The following is a 19,541-nucleotide window of genomic DNA, read 5'->3' as shown; positions in this document are numbered from 1 at the left end:
TTCATGCAGGGAGCCCGATGTGGGACTCGATCCTGGGCCTCCAGGATCACGCCCTGGACTGAAGGCAGCGCTAAACCACTGAGTCACCTGGGCTGCCCACCTATGTTGCTTTTAAAGTCATTATTTACTCTCATATTTGACTACAGGAAGGCAGTCAAGCATCAAGAATTATATTAAGATGGCAACATCTATAGCCTTGTGTGTACAAATTGCATAGCAGGCTATGTGAATAAGTGTATATGGAAAATATAACTTTGTCTTACTTCCTTTTATTTAAGATTATGCATTATTTAAATCAGGGCTGATATTCAAAATATTTAACAACTAGCTGCCCACAAGGCCTTGACTAGTGAGACAGTACATAGTCCCTGTGGCTGCTGCCACCTGAAGAATATCAGACCTAATTAAAATGAAGACACTCTTGGAAGGTGAATCCATTGTGATAATCACCTTGGTCTGAATGAGCTTTCAGATCCTACTCAGGAGACTGGTTTTTGAAAAGATGACGAAAGGAGGGCAGCCTGGGTGGCTCAGCGGTTTAGCACTGCCTTCAGCCCAAGGTGTGATCCTGGAGACCCAGGATCGAGTCCCATGTCAGGCTCCCTGCATGGAGCTTGCTTCTCCCTCTGCCTGTGTCTCTGCCTCTCTCTGTGTGTCTCTCATGAATAAATAAGTACAATCTTAAAAAAAAAAAAAAGATGACGAAAGGAGTTTGAGCATCCAACTCCTAGATTCTGCTGGAGAGAAAAGGCATGCATGAGTTTGACAAACTGCATTAAAAATAAATTGCTGGGGATCCCTGGGTGGCGCAGCGGTTTAGCGCCTGCCTTTGGCCCAGGGCGCGATCCTGGAGACCCGGGATCGAATCCCACGTCGGGCTCCCGGTGCATGGAGCCTGCTTCTCCCTCTGCCTGTGTCTCTGCTTCTCTCTCTCTCACTGTGTGCCTATCATAAATAAATAAAATTTAAAAAAAATAAAAATAAAAAAAAATAAATTGCTGCCTCTGTCCCTGGGTGGTTCAGTTGGTTAAGTGTCAGCCTTCCACTGAGGTGCTGATTTTGGGATCATGGGATCAAGCCCTGCATTGGGCTCCCTGCTCAGTGGGGAGTCTGCTTCTTCCTCTCCCTCTGCCCCTCCCCCCCATTTGTGCATGCGTGCTCTATCTCTTTCAAATAAATCAACAAAATCCTTAAAAAAATAAATTATTGTCTGAATAATCGGGCACCGGGAGCCCGATGTGGGATTCGATCCCGGGTCTCCAGGATCGCGCCCTGGGCCAAAGGCAGGCGCCAAACCGCTGCGCCACCCAGGGATCCCCTGTGACTATTTTATAATTAGTGACACTATATTCTATAAGAGGAGAGACATCCATTAATTTCTAAAAGTAATAGATATTTACTTCAGAATTAAATGCAAATCAAGCCAATTGCCTTTATTATAACTACAAATACTGTAATCACAGAAACTAAAGAAAAGATCTGGTGTTGGAAATGCTGTAGAAGAATCTTTTGTAATACAACCATTTTTTATTTCTTTTTTATTCACTGCTGGTTTCATGTATCTGAAAAGATACTGAAGAGGTCACCTTGACCATGGTCAGCCAAGCTAAAGTTGGGAAGGCGGAAGATAATCAGCCAATAAACCATCAAAGAGAATTATATTTTTAATGTAAAAGGAAATTATTCTGAATAAATCAATGATTTCTTTGTCTTAGCCATTTACAGTTAGAATGGAACCACCTTCCTTTTAAAAAAATTTCTTCTATAGAATTCAAAGACAATTCAATTTGACTTTCATTAATCACTTATTGTTGCTGTATGGAAATGGCAGGAGAAAAGAAGTTTCAGAGAAACAGAACATATTATCTGCATGAGTAATCTTATGAATTACTAACCAAATCTTTTGTTTTCAGACATAGATCTCCGGATTGACCTAGAGGAATAAAAGGAACAGATATTTAAGTCTACGTCTAGTAAATAATATTTTTAATTAAACAGAAATTAGATTACCTAAACATGCTTGTAATATGTTTCAGAGCAGACATAAATTCTACCTATAACGAAGGTCTATATATAGCCCTGAATTTTCTTGACCCTATATGGCAAGGATAATCTTGGCCTGGAAATTTCCAAGCAATATACAGAAATTTCCACGCAACATTTATAAACCACCCACACACACAAAGTGAACCATTTTTACATGAATGTATCTCAAGATAATCAATAAATAGTTAATGTGGAAAAGCTCTTTTTAAAATAATCCTGTTCAATAAATACAGAAAGAATGATTGAATATAATCATACAATCCCTAATGAAACAATAGATCTGGGCGATAATCAACAAATGCTGTTAAAAACTTTTCATTGCAAGGCTGAAGGGCAACTTTGTGCTGAATGGATCAGCCTGATGCCATCTGAACCCACTAAGCAAGTTCACAGTCATAAGCATAGAAGACAACCAGATATACAGGCTTCCAAAGTAATGCAACAGGAAGCATATAGTCACTGATGACCTACTTTTAAAATATATACACATATATCAAACTTAAACATTATCTAGCCTCGAGATCTAACTACAAAATTTACAGGAAGCATAGAGGATACAAGAACATGTTTTTTTTTTTTTTTTAAGAAAAATACCACAAACGATGCAATCAGCAAAATTCCTCAGAACAAACAATCCAGTTTCTTCAGCAAATTAATGGAGAAGGACCTATGAATTAAGAAATGTGAACTGAATGCATTGCAATGATCCTGTTTGGATCACGATTCAAATTAACTATTAAAAAAAAGCACTTGAGGCTATTAGAAAAATTTTAACAGTGACTATATATTTGGTCATATTATACAACTTTTCTTATGTTGTTCTAGTGCAGTGGTGGTAATGTGCTTATGCTTTAAAAAAAAAAAAAATACAGGGATCCCTGGGTGGCGCAGCGGCTTAGCGCCTGCCTTTGGCTCGGGGCGCAATCCTGGAGACCCGGGATCGAGTCCCATGTCGGGCTCCCGGTGCATGGAGCCTGCTTCTCCCTCTGCCTGTGTCTCTGCCTCTCTCTCTCTGTGACTATCATAAATAAATAAAAATTAAAAAAAATACAGTGGTTGCTTTTTAACAATATATATCAAAGCATGAAATTATGTATCTGGGATCTACTCTTGAAAAAATAGTGGGGGTTGGAGGGCTGGGAAGTCAAGTGGGTAGAAATGAAATGAGAGAGACTATAGGTTGATACCTGTTCAAGCTTGGTGATATGAGTTCACTATTATCTCCTCCTTTATATATAATTGAAAATTTCCATAATAAAATGTCCAAAACAGAGACGGAAGATAGGACTATGCTGACTCTATCATGATAATTATTTTATGCACTAGGTGAACACATGCGTGTCCTGTACATATAATTAGTTTTGTTTCTAACTTGAGTGTTTTCCACTGTTTAATATTCTTGGTACTCATTAAGTTAATGCCAAGTTCACCTTTTCTTAAGCTCAGGGTTGTAAGAAAAAAAATCTGCATATATAATTTTTGTCTTTACCATTTTATTTGCGTTTGCTTTTTTCCTTGTTAATGCAAGTGCTTAGGACACCTCTTGGCAAAGAGTTAGTGTTCCAAAACTATTTATAGTATTATAAGATAAGGTAGGTGCAGAATAGCACGAGATGTTATTCCCTTCAGGGGAGTGGTGGACAAAAGAATCAAGGAAGCTGAGATTCTTCAATTTTATTTTAATGGTTTGGAATCTGAGGAACATGGTAACTGAGTTTGAAAAATCCTGTTCAGTCAGTATCTGGTACTTTTCCCTCTCATTCCTTCCACTCAATGTTTTGGCATCCTCTGATCTAGAGAAGCATCAATCATAAGCCAATAGCTCTAATTTCATTTAACTGTTTTATTTGGAATTGGTGAGTTCCTTATCTGTGGATAGAATGAACCGTGACATAGACAGGGCAGTTTTTAAGATTGAGATGAGCCTTGTCAAAAAACCTCTTCTTTACTCCAGGTCAGGCTTAAAATGACACTATTGTAAAGAGTAAACTGTGGCTTAAACTACCCTTGCCTGCCAGGTGCTCTAAGCTGTTCCTCATCCAATTAAGTACTATGGATGTATTTTATATCCTTACTGGGAGAAAGCTTTGAACAGGAAAGGTAGGGGATCCCTGGGTGGCTCAGCAGTTTAGCGCCTGCCTTTGGCCCAGGGCGTGATCCTGGAGTCCCGGGATCGAGTCCCGCGTCAGCTCCCGGCATGGAGCCTGCTTCTCCCTCTGCCTGTGTCTCTGCCTCTCTCTCTCTCTCTCTCTCATAAATAATAAAAAAATAAAATCTTTGAACAGGAAATGAAGGAAAGGATATGAAAGCACAGAACGCCTTGGGAGCAGGAAAGGAAGACTGTCCAGAAAGGCTACAACCAAAGAGAACTTCATGTATTAACAATTTGGTCTCAGACCATTCCAGAGTGCAAGAAAGCTATTCTGTATCATCAGTAACCAATCTGGAAATTTCCTCATAAACCAACCTCCGGCCCCTGTGTATTTCCAGCTTGTTAGTTAAAATCCCATTACCTTATGCAACATGTGTGTGCCACATCCTCTGGCAGCTTGATGAGCTATATGTAAAGCCAAGCCTGACCTAAATAACCGAAATCTCTTTACAAACACATTTTTATTTGGATTAGAAGAACTCTTCAGAAGATTAATAGGTCACTGATAGAAGCATGTCTTTGAGTAGGCTCCCACTTTAATCTGAGCCTCATTGAAACACATGTTTCTTCTTCTGGAAATTTAATTTTCACATCCCTGTGTACAGAAATGTCACAACACAGGTTTCCTATGCATCAGCATAAACGGATAAATGGTAGCAGAGTAAAACATATCTAGATTTGTACATGACAATTTTTTAAACAGCGCTTTGACAGGAAAACCACTAAAATATTCCATTTGACCTTACAGAACTAACAGAATGTAAAGTTTTCAAAGTAAACTTGACTTACTTTCTTTTTAGTTGTGCATCCTCAAAATTAGAAACTTCCTGAAAAATAAAATACAGAAGAAAATAAAATAATACTACTCTAAGAAATCAGAAGGAAAATTCACGTATGGTACATCTTTGAGTGTAATCCAAATGTGCCATTTCCCCCTTCCTAATGAACTGACTGGTGTTTCCCCCTTGCATTTTGGTACTATGTCATAGAATCTCAGTTCAATTTTTTTTCTTTATTCTTTGTAACTTTGAGAGATGTAGAGTGCTTTCCTTATTAACTAGGGCTTATATCTTATTCAAAGCCCTGGTCAGTTAATAGAGCAAGTCTTTGAAATAAAAACATGCAATTAAATCCTCATAACTTCAAGTTTTCATTCCCTATCAACCCACCAAAGCCGAGGGGGGAGATACACACCGGAGTATGCTAATTACATCACACAGTACTTTCCTTTGAGAAAGTTTAAACTATCACAATGCCTCGAGTATGTTGAAATACACCTGTGATTCATCTGGCCTTTCTCTTCAGAGTAACTGAATGTTGTGCAAAATCCCTAATACTTTTCGGGGAAGAATATGTCGCCACATCTTTCACCATCATTGAAAGAGCTTAAACTGCTCCCTGGCACCTTTAAGAACCCTTAAGATTTTTCCTATTATCATTCGTCTTCTCCTTCATTCAAAACCATTTACATTTTTGATGCTCGGGGTACTTTTTGATTATCTACTATATCATAGGCAACAGACCATGTTGTAGAGAGGTTTGATTGGTGTGGTAGGAATTTGTGTAGTAAAGACTATTGGAACCAATATTCCAGATGGGGGAAAAATAGAAATGCAAAGGTGGGGAAGAATATAAATGAAAATCAGAAAAAGGAAAATTGGTTGATAGTATTAGTCTGAGCACTGCCAAATCCAGGATAACCTTTCCCCTACAAAGTAACTGAAGGGACCCTTTCTCTAACCCTTGTTATGTTTTTGTCAAGATTGAACTCTCAAGGACAATTTAAATTACGTATTTCAAGCTGGTGAGTAGAGTGTCACTGAAAATTCCAGATGCTGACACACTCCATCCCTGAACTTGAGGAACAGTTTTTGCCAAGTTAAGATACCTATGGGTCACCCACAGGACAATGTCTAAACAGGTGGGAATGGGGGTAAATACTTGAGAATCATGAAGCAAACCCTGAGGTGAGGTGACATATCAGCACATACCACTCCTTCAATTCTCTATGCTTTGTCATCATGTGTCCTAAAAATAACCCAACTCTATCCATGGTCTTTTTGTGAAATTCCTTCAGTATTGGTCTGGATGTCTCCACACCTCAGCCTAGAAGCCAACTGTGTTCCTTTCACCACCATCAGCAACCATACCAGCTTTGTGAGGGTCATCAGGAAAGAGGATGGCCATCCGTCTTTGTAGTTATATTTTCCTATCACATATATTTGGAATTTAACTGGGAAGGAACAAGTTCCATGTTCACATAATCTATAAAATCTGGGCCAAATATGTCTCAGTAGTCAGAATTTACTGTTTTGAGTCTAATGAATTTTTTGTTATATAAATTTCTTCAGATTGCAAATCTCATAGTCTTCTAAATAGATTCTCCCTATTTTGAGTATAGAGAAAGAGGTGTCTGGTCTAGAATATAAAAGGTCAACTTGCAATATGAAAGATAGGAAACATTAGATAATGTCTGTATTTTTAATCATACAAACCACAGTACTTTTGAATTAACTTATATCAGTAATCCATGATCTTGGTTTCTGTTTTACATGGTAAAGTTTATTTTGTGCTGTATGAAAAATTCTACCAAAGAGATTAATTCCAGAGGACTCACAAAACTTGTGTGCAATGGAGCTTTAAGTGTTTGAGTCTGGGATGGGGGGTGTATTATTCAAACACAGTCTTCTGCCTCACTTAGGTGAAGCCTTGGCTAAGTAGGCCCTGGACTCCGGCAAAACTGGTCAAATACATGTGACTGCTGATTATGGTAAAAGAGATACAGTTAGCTCTGGGCTGAGGTATAGAGACATCCGGATCAAGACCAGGGACAAAGATTGGTTATTTTTAGGATATATTTTGTCACAACATTTTCTAGGGACTATCTACTTTGTTCTGCTTTAACTGGAATCCAGGTTAGCCATTTTTACTTGTAATGAATCACTTTGGTTTGGGAATGTTGTGTTACAGAGTTCTCTTATAATGGATACTTTCGAAAAAGATTTTGAAGGGTGCCTGGCTGGCTCAGTAGGAAAAGTACTGATCTTTGAGTTGTGAGTTCAAGCCCCATGTTGCATGTGGAGATTATTTAAATAAATACAACTTGAAAAAGAAAAAGAACAAGATTTTGGGTTAAAACTTCTTTTAATCCCTATTAAGATATAAGAAGTAATGTAGCTTTCCTTTGGCAACCTGCTTCCTCTAAGATGGCAGAGAGAGTCAAGCACGTTAAATGTGAGACTGAAGTGTGATTATGTGGGGGGAAGAGATTACTCAAACAGGGCAACAGCTACTTAATTAATAATACGTCTGTTCCCTGGATGTTGCCTAGTGGTAGATTACTACTGAACTGGTTAAGCAATTTTTAGTACTCCTTGTACCAGACTCAAGGCAGCTGCTTTCCATTCTGACTTCTGCTTACATAAGCAGACTGTTATGTATTGAGTTCAGACCCTGTATTCCTAGAGGAGCAAGTCAAAGAAAGACTAGATGCAGCTTTATTTTTAGAACTACATCTGTGTGTGTATGTGTGTGTGTGTGTGTGTGTTACTCTGAACTCCAAAAAGAGGATACCATTTCAGCGAGTCGATGAAATGATTCTATCTAGTCCATTAATTTGACACTTGCCATAAATACTAGGCAAAACTTGCTCCTGTTAGCCTTCGTTTCATTATCCCCTAAATCAAGCACTAATCATTAGTCTTACCTTTCATTCACTAGGGAGTTTGTGGCTTAATTTAATTTTTACCCCTGGCAATTGTTAGGAAAATAAAAAATGAAATGTAGGCAAATTATTACAAATGGGCCGGCAGAAACTAAAGAATATGTCCAACATGTGTTATTATTCAAGGCTATGAGCGTAGGCTGTAGGAGTAAAGCATTTTCACATAACTGCAACAAGGTCATATAAGGTCAAATTTAAAAAAACAATTGAAAATGAAAAAAGAGAAGAGGACACTTAGAAGAGATTTTGGATATCAAATGCCATATTTCTATTCTCATGCAGTGGTTACGGTTGGCTGTCCTTTGGGGTTGAGTCTAATATGTGTCTGTTTCTTGCATTATTGGTTTTTAAATCTTACTTTCAAATCACAAAGTCAAAAAGGAAAAATGAAGTGAATAGGTCAGGGATTGTTGTTGCCTAACTAATGGAAATGTGAAAGGTGTTTCTGCACCAGAGAAAATTGATTGGCAGTAAGTGATGGTGTAAATCCCACAGTGAACTTTTAAGACTACAGAGATCTGACCTTTGATTTGCAGATGAATAAACTGAGATCCCAAATGGTAAATTGACTTGTCTAGGGTCATGCATATAGTGCTCTACTTTGATTAAATGTTAGTCACTTTTTCATTCTAATATATTCTTTTGGAATTATATAATTCACTCATTCATACATTCATAGTTCAAGAAATATTTATTGAGCATGTGCTATGTTTCAGACACTGTTTTAGATGCAAAGAAGAATTACAAGTGGTCCTTCTCTCAGATATTCAACCATCAACAACTGCTAATTTCAGGATCCTGTTGGAGTCCATGATTTTCCTAACTTTGAAGATTAAATGAGCTAGCCTTCATAAAATCCTTACACAATGCCAAACACTTTGAAGATACTTATGATGTTATTTTTCATTAAATTAATTATTCATTATTAGTTACATCGAATTTTAATATTGAAGCAAGAGTTGAGCATAAATACAAATACACACACATATATGTGTATGCATACATATAACTTCTCATTAAAATAAGTTAAACCAATTTCTATTTTGTCCAACTGATTCTCTTGAGAGAAGGAGGATGATTCACTTGCATAACTGAAATGGTTTTACTAATATTAAAATACAGCAATTCCAAGAATGCCACATCCAAACTGAATGAGCCTATTTCTGGACATTTCTTAGGTTCCTATGCTTCAGTAAAGTTCCTGCAGATGTTCAAAAAAAGTTAATTTAATGGAAGTTCCTTTAAAAAAAAAAGTCTCATAGACATCTGGCAAAGATGATTATGATGCTTCAAAGTTATTAAAATAGAGTAGTTTTGCAGTACACCTAAAAGCCACCAGAGAGAGTGTAACACACACACACACACACACACACACACACACAAGCTCTGTTCTCAGAGAGGAAGTTTGTGTGACTGGATAACAAACTATCACCCCTGTAAAGGAGTCCTACCGCCCGTGGACTTCTACCTCGCCTCTACGTCTTCCTGCAAATGTGTGTAGAAAAATCTCATGATGGAAAGGTCTCCTAAGTTCTCAAAGAGATCACACAGCAAAGAGGAATATTCGTGAATGTAGCTAGTCTGACCCAATTGTTAAAGCGGGTTGCTAAGAAATGATACAGCTTTAAATCACATTGCTTTTCTATTCCTTGATTTAACATATTTGCAGAATAATAATGGCAGAACACTCATGTACTATCAAGCACAATTCTTAATGCTTTATATATAGTAGTTCACCTAATCTTTACAGCACTCCTATGAGGTGGATACTATTATAATGGAAGATACTATAAATGAGGATACTTCATTTACAGATGGGTAAACTGAGGCACAGAGCAGTTGAGATTCTTGCCTAAGGTCACATAATGAATATGTGGTAAAACTGGTATTTTATGCCTGTCTTAACCATTACACAATGCTACTTCTATACTTGACTGCGCAGATACAGAATCTACCTCTCATTTAGGTCAGAGATCTCACAAATGAGCACTGTTGGCCAGGCAGAGAGTGGCCATGAAAAAGCAGAGAAAATATAATACTATCTTCCAGTACTAAACAAAGAACTCAGAAAGTACACCTTTATCAAAGCATTAACAAGAATAATTTAGTATTATTTGAAGACAAGGGCAAAGACAGCAACACTGATGTGTTTTAAAGGCACTAATCATTTTGTGGATGCTGCCATCATCATCAAAGAATGCCCAGTAATTTATGACGGCACATTTAATTAAAAGTGAGCACTTCCGGAACCACTGAATTGAGATGACAGTCTGTACATTGGAGGTCCCCAGTATATTACTATAATAATGTTACGGTTCTCAGGGAAAACAGATTTCATCCCCCCATGAGAATGCAATGAAGAAGAAGCAATGTCAGCTCATCCGGATGGGAAAAGTAGACTTTCCTGCCAGGCTGTCCAGCTCCTGTCAAAGAGTAACAACCCTATATAGCTAATGAATTTTGATTTCCTCAAGAGAAGCAGGTGGTGTACGGCATCCCCACATGGCCCATCATCTCAGGGCAGATCACATAGCTTGTAGTGCCTGGAGAATGCACAGGTACTGTATCTAATCTGTCAGAGACAGAGCTGGTAAATCACAGAAAATTTTGCCATTTGTCTACTGGTGTGCTAAGTGAGCTTTCTATCAATCCTCAACTAACAAACTCCTCTCACAGCACTATAAATATCCAGGATGACAAAACAAGTTTCCTAGGGGATGGTTATTTGCATTATAAAAGATTCTTCCTTTACAAAAAGATTCCGTTCCAGATTTCTTAAAAAAGAGAGCTTTTCTTAAGTATCTTCAAATGTGTCGTGATTTATGAAGTTATATTTACACAGGTTTTAGAAAGGGGAATAATGTTTATTAAGTCACCTGTTTGCTGCCACTTATATCATTATCTTATTTAGTTCTCAAGCCACAAATGGAACAAGAGCAAGCCAAACAAACTTGTGAGAAGTCTGTTAGGAAATGTGATGGGTAAAAATATGAAATTCCATCCTTACAATGAGAAAACATTGAACTGGCATCCAGAACCTGGCTTGCTTCCCCAGGTCTGCTCCTACATTGGGCAAGATCCAAAAACTCTCGCAGAACTTCAGTCTCTGCATCCACAGAATAAGGCTGGTGAATGCGAACTTTAAAATCTCTTCCAAAGCCATGGTTCCTAATCTACAATATTTCAATCCAGAATCAGCAGGGATGACAAAAGCTTTTAAGAGAAAATTAAAGTAAGAATGGGCTTTTTTGCTTTACAGCTTTTTCTTTAAAACATGATTAAAGAGATAACCATGGCTTTCATTAGATTCAATTAGTAATTGTATCATAAGCTTAGGAAATAAAAAAGAGAAGAAGGCATAATTAACCTTAATCTATTGATTTCATTTTATTTTAACATAAGTCTCTGTTTATGAGAGGATACTAATTAAAACCACCAGAAAGTGTTCACACATGAATTGGTGGCAGAGGAATAACTGTATATGATCATGGATATAATGGGTAAAAAAATAAAAGTGAAAAAAAGTACAGTCTTTTTAATGAAGGTAATCTATGTTTTATATGTCAGCTTGTTAGGAGTCATTTTACAATCCAGAAATCAAGAAAAGGATTACATACACTGTTTTGACACTGACTCCTCTTGTTCATAGTTTGATGAAGACCTAACTGATGGGATGCCATTGTTAATCTCATTTTCTTCCTTTAGTGTCTATGTTATTAATAGCTCTGTCAATGCTAATGCTAATATGGAGACAGAACAAAAAACTCCCAATTTTAATAGTTTGGAGACAAGTAAGAAATGCAGTTGAGTGGTTAGAATACCAACCTGAGAGTCACCTACCTTGATTTCTCCATTACTCCACCTATTCTAATGACATGTCACATTTCAATGTGTCCATTTATCCATTTATAAGACACTTGGCTCTAAGTGCTTTTTTAAGCACTTTTGTGAAAGATGCTAGAACAGTGTGCAGTGATAATGTCTTAACCACCTCCTTTCACCACTTTTAACTCTAGTTCTTCCTTTAAATCTTAAATCTCATCTCTGTGGAACTGGCACCGTTAAGCCACAAACCACAGTTATGTTCTTAGAGATAACACCTATTATTGATCATTTATTTTGTGCCAACCACTGTGCTAATAATGTAATTATATTGTTACCTTTTACTCTCAAATGATGAATAAGAGTAACAGTTTCTTCATTTTGCAGAAGAAATCGGGCTTGAAGATTTTAATGAACTAGGAGGCTTTGAAATTTTATAAGGCTTATCTGATCCCCCAATCTTGTGCTACTGGCAACTATATTATTTTTTCTTTTGAAATTCCTTCTGAGAATTCTTATACAAGTAGGGCTTGGTGCTTACAATATAGTATTTAATTATGTAGCTATTTATGTTCCTCTCTAGATATTTTGGGCATATGTATTTCTTGCTGTAGATGACACCTGTCATTCACTAAACCTAAAATCAATGTGCAGCAGAAGAGGAAGAAGAGGAAGAAGAGGAAGAAGGGAGAAAGAGAAGGCAAGAGGAGGGAAGAAAGGGAGGAGAGAGGGAAGCAGGAAGGGGAGAAAGAAGGAAGGAATGAAGGAAAAAAGAAAGAAAGAAACTTCTCTTGTTATGAGAATAAGATGTGGGGTTTGGTCCTGTCCACTACATCTATCAACCTAAGGCACAAGACAAAATTGACTAATATGAGGCAAAATACAAGTCATGGGCATCCATTTTTAAAGTGACAAATCTCAGCAGAGACAGTGTACAGCTTATCACAGTGATAGTGTCTTCTTGATTTGGCTACTTCCTGTAATCTGACAGAAGCAGCAGCTCTCCTGGGTGGCAAGTTTTGTAGTGTGCTTCTAAGAGTAATTCCTGCAAGCTCACCTACGTATTTGTCTTCAATGTCCCAATAATTCCGAGCTCTCTTTAACCTGTGATATATTCCTTTCTGCTTGAATTAGCTAGCACTGATTTGATTATCTACAAATAATTCTGATTAGCTACTTATCAAATTAATTTTGGTTCCTATATTAGTTAAATATTGCTGTGAGGATGCCTGGGTGGCTCAGTTGGTGAAGCATTTGCCTTCGGCTCAGGTCATGATCTCAGGGTTCTAGGATTGAGCCCCGCATCGGGCTACCTCTCCCTCTGCCCCTCCCTTCCACTCTTGCTCTCTCTTTCTATCTTAAATTAGTAAGTAAGTGAATGAATGAATGAATGAATAAATAAATAAATAAATAAAATATTGTCCTGTAATAAATTACTCCAAAATATAATGGCTTAAAACAATAAGCACTTAATATCTCATAGTTTCTGTGGGTCATGAATATGGGCATGACTTAGATGGGTCCTTTGTTTCATGGTCTCTCACAGGGTTGCAGTCAAGTTGTTGGACCAAAGAACTGAGGTCTTATCCAAAGCTTAGCTGGGGAAAGATCCTCTTCTAGGGTCACTTAGTGATTATTGGCAGCATCCAATTTTTTGAGGGCTATTGAAATGAAAGCCTCATTTTCTTGCTGGCTGTAGGCTGACTGGCTCTAGGTTCCTTACCACTTGGGCCTTTCTAGATGGATCTTGCTTCATGATAATGTTCAAGCCAAGAAGGTTATGGAGCCAGCCTGCTAGCAAGACAGAAGTCAGGGTCTTTTGTAACCTAATCATGGAAGTGACTTCTTGTTACCTTTGCCAAATTCTGTAGGAATCAAATCACACAGAGGGGTGGGGATTACATAAGGACTTAAATAAATATCAGAAGGCAGATAGGACGATTAATTTTGTATCAACTTGGCTAGATCACAATACCCAGATATTTGGTTAAACACCAGCCTAGAGGCCACTAGGAAAGTATTTTTTAGATGAGGTCAACATTTAAATCAGTAGATTTTAGCACCACTACCTTCCATAATATAAATGGGTCTCATCCAATCAGTTGAAGATCTTAAGACAAAAAGACTGTAGTCTCCCATAGGGAAGAAGGAATTCTGCTTCTAGACTTCTTCTGGACCCTAGTTATAACATCAACTCTATCCTGGGTCTCCAGCCTGCCAGCCTGCCCTGAAAATTTCTGACTTGCCAGCCTACATAATCACATGAGCCACTTCCTTCATTTCTCTCTTTATATATCAACAACCTATTAGTTCTGTTTCTCTAGAGAACACTGACTAAAATAGCCAGGTTCATTAGAGGACATCTTAGAAGTCTGCCTTCGACAGTTCCAAAAGGAAAATAATAGTGTTTTATGTTAAACAACACTCCCCTTCCAGAAGAGATTATTTTCAAAAATTTTAAAAGATTTTATTTATTTGACAGAGACCATGAGCACAAGTGGGAGTTGGGGGTTGCATGGTGCAGAGAGAGAAGCAGACTCCCCGCTGATCAGAGAGCCTGACTCAGGCTGCATCCCAGGACCCTGGGATCATGACCTGAGCCTAAGGCAGATGCTTAACTAACTGAGACACCCAGGCACTCCTCCACTTCCAAAATAATTTAAAATGTATTCAAGGAAACATTTTAGAACAGGAAGGGACCTTAGAGATCATCTAGTCTAATCCTATTATCTTATAGAGGTGGAAACTGAGATTCAGATAGTATAAGGACTTATTCAACAGTATTCAGGAACAAAGCCAAGGCAGGAACTCAGTTCCTTTCATAATGCTCTTACCATTGACCCCTGAATTATCACACGTTGAAGGTTGAGAATTGCACTGGTGGCCTGAAGACTGATTATAGTGAAGGAAAATCTTCACGGGCAGATGAACTATTGGTCAGCAAGATTGCTCTTCCCTTGAGTTGCTCTTCCCATAGTGGTAATGGTTTTGTGCTGGTGCCTCCTCATCCTCCAATCCAGATTCCTTTATGATCAAAGGCACACATAGCCAAGACAGTAGGCTGGGGTCATGGATGCTGCCAGTGGCTATGGAACACAGTAAAAATAACTGGCCATATGGGGATTAAACCCCTGACCTTGGCCTCATTAGCACTGAGCTCTAACCAACTGTTAGACATGTATTGTATTGTTTGTCTTTAAAGCTATTTTTGAATCTGCTATATTACTTTCTCATTAACATCTGGTGGCTGGAAACAATTTAATTGATTTCTACAGTGCTTTTTATCAGTATAGTATGTTGATGAGTGAGTACATAAAAAATTAATCTTGCATTTTAATAATATCTAAGTTAAAATGGACCCCCTACAAAACAAAAACAAAAACAAAACAACCCTGAAATAAGAATTAGGCAAACAAGAGCCACTGTGATAGATTTTCTTATTCATTGCTGTCTACACATGATGAGAAATCTAGGTCTAAATTGTCAAACATTGCACTCAACCTGAGTGTTCATGATTTGAGGCAATTTGTGGAGATTAAAATCTTGGGTGTTCTAATGCACATCAACAATAAATCCTGTTGCTTCTTCTTGTCCAGCCCAGTAAAAATCAATGCTTTTAGGTAAGAAGTGTTGATTACAAATTATTTTTGAGCAGTTATTTTAAAACGACATCTGAGCTCAAGTGAGAGTTTGACTTAAAGTCATTTAATCAAGGGTATTAAATTAAAGGATCACTCTGCCCTGGTGTGATGGGTTGCAGAAGGAAGGGAAATGAACATTAACATGCATTATGCCAGGTGCTTAACGTGTGTTATAACATTTGATCCTCACTACAAACTAAGAGGCAGACATTTTTAGCCACATTCTATTGCTTAGGAAATTTAGGGTCAGAGAAGTTCAATAACATTCTCAAGGACACATATTTCTCAGCCACCTGGAGAGCAGGAATAAAACTCGAGTCTATTAACTACATTACCCATCTCAGGTTCCTTCTGCTTTGTTCTGTATATCATCAGATTATATTTAGCATATATATTATAAGGTCAGATTCTTTATCCTTCTATCTTCTGCTCCTCTTCACTTCTTATCTCCCAAAAGCACTTTGCCACTTGGCCATCTCCTGCCTTCTCTAACTCTTGCATATATACACATTCATACCACACACACACACACACACACACACACACACACACACACGCACACTTCTGGCAGAGGGGCCAAAGGACAAGATTAGTATTTGGGAAGCCAGAACTCCAGTCTTGATTCCATCTGTCTCTCCATACAAGTCACTAATCTCAACTTCCTCATTGGGTAACACACCTGTTCCCTATTGTCTCGTCTCCTTCTAAAAGTATATAATTAAATGTTTAGCATCAAGTATTTTTACACTTTAATATCTATACTTCCTTAAGTGAAGTAGGATATGATATTATCTGGTTATTTAATGCCTCAATACCACCAGCAGTTCCAAGCCTCTCATCCTGCACTGTCCAACACAGAGCCATTACTAGCCTCATGGGGCTATTGAGCAATTGATGAATGGCTGGTTTGACTGAGGAACTAAATTTTAATTTAACTTAATTTGAATTTAGAAACTGAAGCTGGGGACAAAACACACAATATTTATGATTTCACTAGGACTAGATTTCACTTTAACCATTGACACTTCAGCATCGGACTTAAGATGTATAAAATACATATGACAAAAGTCTTAGCTTAAAAACAAGAGTGTAAAATGTCTTATTAACATTTTATATTAATTACATTGTTTCTTTTTCAAGTTTTTTATTGTGACTACTAGAAAATCTAAAACTATATCTGTGGACTGCATTATATTTCTATTAGAAGGGGCTACTCTAATCTCTTCTTACTGATATGGTAAGTCCAGAGTAGAGTCTAGATATATGTGTCTTCAGGTGTTCCTGAAGTCCCACTGCTGTTGAGAACAACTGTCAAAAGCTGTAGCAAAGTCTTTTTATAGCAACTCTTTCTTTTTAAGATTTTTTTTATTTATTTGAAAAAAAGAGAGAGCATGTGTGCACATGAGCTGTGGGGGGAGGTGGGGGATCAGGAGAGGCAGAGAGGGAGAGGGAGAGAGAATCTTAATCCGACTCCACTATGGGCCTGATCTCACAACTCTGAGATCATTCGTGAGCCAAAATCAAGAGTCAGATGCTTAACTGACTAAGCCATCCAGGCACCCCTGTGATTTAGTTTTTAATGTAATAGTATTAGATAGTTTTTCTTTTTTGGGTCATTATTCTCCATATTAATTGGAAAAATTAAAAAGTCTTAATTTATCACCACTTTATAAGACTCAAATATTACAGAAGAGTTATAACTCACTTTAAATGTTACAATAATACTGTAAACCTGGGGTAGGGATGATACAAATTATTTTCTACAGAGACAAAGGAGAGCCACCTTCAGAAAGCTAGCATTCCTCTCTGTCCATTGCAAAGGAGTTCCAGAGGTGAAAGGGCACTGCTTTTTTTTTTTTTTTTTTTTTTTTTGCATTTGGTTTGATTTTTGAGCATGGTAATGCCAATTATAATAAGTATGAAAAGATTCAGAAGGAAGGATAGTGGACATAATAGATTAACACTTAACATCTCCCCACCTTCCTTCTGGTGTGCCTTCATCTATCAGAGGCAAAAAGGCTAAAAACCCCATTCTACAAGCTTCCTAAAGCCCAGAGAACAGATATAATTTAAGTCTTGGCACAATATAAGCATCCGTGTGACATTTGAAAGGTGAGATGTGACCCAGAGGCCACAATCTAGTAGCCAGGTTAACAGATGAGTGAAATTCCCTTTAACCTAATGTATCTAAAATATTATTTCAACAAGCAATTAATGTAAAAATTGTTAGTAAGCTGTTTTATATTTTTTCATAGGAAGTATTTAAAATACAGCTTCTATTTTACCCCTACTGCCATCCTTATTTGGAATAGCTCCTTTACAGGCATTCAATTGCCACCTGTGTTTGTAACCGCACAGCTCCAAGGGTCAGTAAGCTTTTTCTAAGGAAAGCCAGATAGAAGTATAATAGGCTCTGGGCCACAGACAATTTCTATAGAGCAGTCTTATTTTTGCTTTTGTTTTTAAACAAATCTTTTCAAATGCAAAAGCTGCTCTTAGCTCATGGGCCATAAAATACAGGTCCCCTCAGGCTGTGGTTTGCAATCTCAGCTCCAGTGTGGCATATGAACCCTTCTCATGGTTCTTTAACTTCTGTGCTAAATCATTCCTGCATGTGGAGAGGAGGAGGATCAAGAAGATATTGTCTTCCTGCAACAGAACTCAGCCAACCCCATAGAGAGGATTGTTCTCATTCTATAGAGAAGTGGCAGAGTCAGAATGAGAACTGTTATTTATCCAACTCCAAAGCTCATGCTTTTTGACACTACATCCTACATACTCCATTATTGAGGCTTTCTTTAGCTTGATTAATGGAACTTCACCAATCTATTCATTTAGCTTACAAGTATTTATTGAATGAGCATTTGTACATTGAATTTATTGAATAAATTCAATTGAAGTTTAAATTGAAGTATTTATTTATTTATTTATTTTTTAAGGTTTATTTATTTATTTATTTATTTTTTAATTTTTATTTATTTATGATAGGCACACAGTGAGAGAGAGAGAGGCAGAGACACAGGCAGGGGGAGAAGCAGACTCCATGCACCAGGAGCCCGACATGGGATTCGATCCCGGGTCTCCAGGATCGCGCCCTGGGCCAAAGGCAGGCGCTAAACCGCTGCGCCACCCAGGGATCCCAAATTGAAGTATTTATTGAATGAGTATAAATAATAGGGACATTGCCCCTACCCCACATTAAAGCTCATTTTTGAGAAGGCTCAAATTTCTTACGAATTTATGAGTTACAAAATGGAAGCAAAAATTGACAATCATTGGCTTACTTCAGTCAATACAGATGGCAAACCAGATAATTCAGGACTGAACCAGGTAACCCCCAGTTGGCAGAGATACAAGCATTTTATGTTCTCACTCTATTTCTAAATCAAGATATTTTATTAGCTTCAGACATAATAAAGAAGTACTAAAAGTAGTACAGAATCAAGCCATAATGACCTACATTTTAACTAATACAATAACAAAGTAGTCAATCCTTAGTTAAGCTAGTATATTAGTACAGTTTCAGCATGTTTACTAAGTTGTATGATTATTTACTCCATAAAATCTTTACCCATTTTTTTTTTTTTTTTGGTAGTAGCTCTCCAAAGCACTCTGGCTTTGCTAATATACAAGTGGATCACTTATTCTTCTTCTTCATGAAATTTAATAAAGTCTTGTATTTTAAATTTATTTATCTTTGGACCAGATATCCATTACCAACCCCTCCTGGAACTGCAATTAAAATGGAAGCTGGATGTTTCAGATGTTCCTCATTTAAAATCCCAAGATACTAAATAGACATTTTTCCAAAGAAGACATGCAGATGGCCAACAGACACATGAAAAGATGTTCAACATCATTAATCATCAGTGAAATTCAAGTCAAAACCACAAGAAGATATCATCTCATACCAGTCAGAATGGGTAGTTTCAAAAGGACAAGAAATAACAATTGTTGGAAAAGATGTGGAGAAAAGAGATCCCTCGTGCACTATTAGGAATGTAAATTGTTACAGCCACTGTGGAGAACAGTATGTAGGTTCCCCCCAAAACTAAAAATACAAATACCATGAGATCTAATTAATTCCCCTTCTGGGTATTTACCCAAAGAGGATAAAAACACTAATTCAAAAAGATACATGCATACCTATGTTTAT

General features: G+C 37.5%; 1 protein-coding gene and 1 long non-coding RNA gene across 2 annotated transcripts in view; one reads left to right on the top strand and one right to left on the bottom strand.

Annotated features, from left to right (window-relative positions):
- Window positions 1–19,541, top strand: part of LOC140595818 (uncharacterized) — a 144,641-nt gene that overhangs the window by 61,000 nt on the left and 64,100 nt on the right. The window lies entirely within an intron of this gene.
- SAMSN1 (SAM domain, SH3 domain and nuclear localization signals 1) overlaps window positions 1–19,541 on the bottom strand; it is a 139,623-nt gene that overhangs the window by 109,838 nt on the left and 10,244 nt on the right. Inside the window, 2 exon segments of the mRNA XM_025995656.2 lie at window positions 1,896–1,933; window positions 4,988–5,025. Coding sequence (XP_025851441.2) covers window positions 1,896–1,933; window positions 4,988–5,025 — 76 coding nt within the window.

This window comes from Vulpes vulpes, chromosome 15 (assembly GCF_048418805.1).
Source record: "Vulpes vulpes isolate BD-2025 chromosome 15, VulVul3, whole genome shotgun sequence".
In the NCBI taxonomy this organism is placed as follows: domain Eukaryota; kingdom Metazoa; phylum Chordata; class Mammalia; order Carnivora; family Canidae; genus Vulpes; species Vulpes vulpes.
The sequence above is the reverse complement of the archived record's forward strand: the minus strand, read 5'-3'. Positions and strand labels throughout refer to the sequence as shown.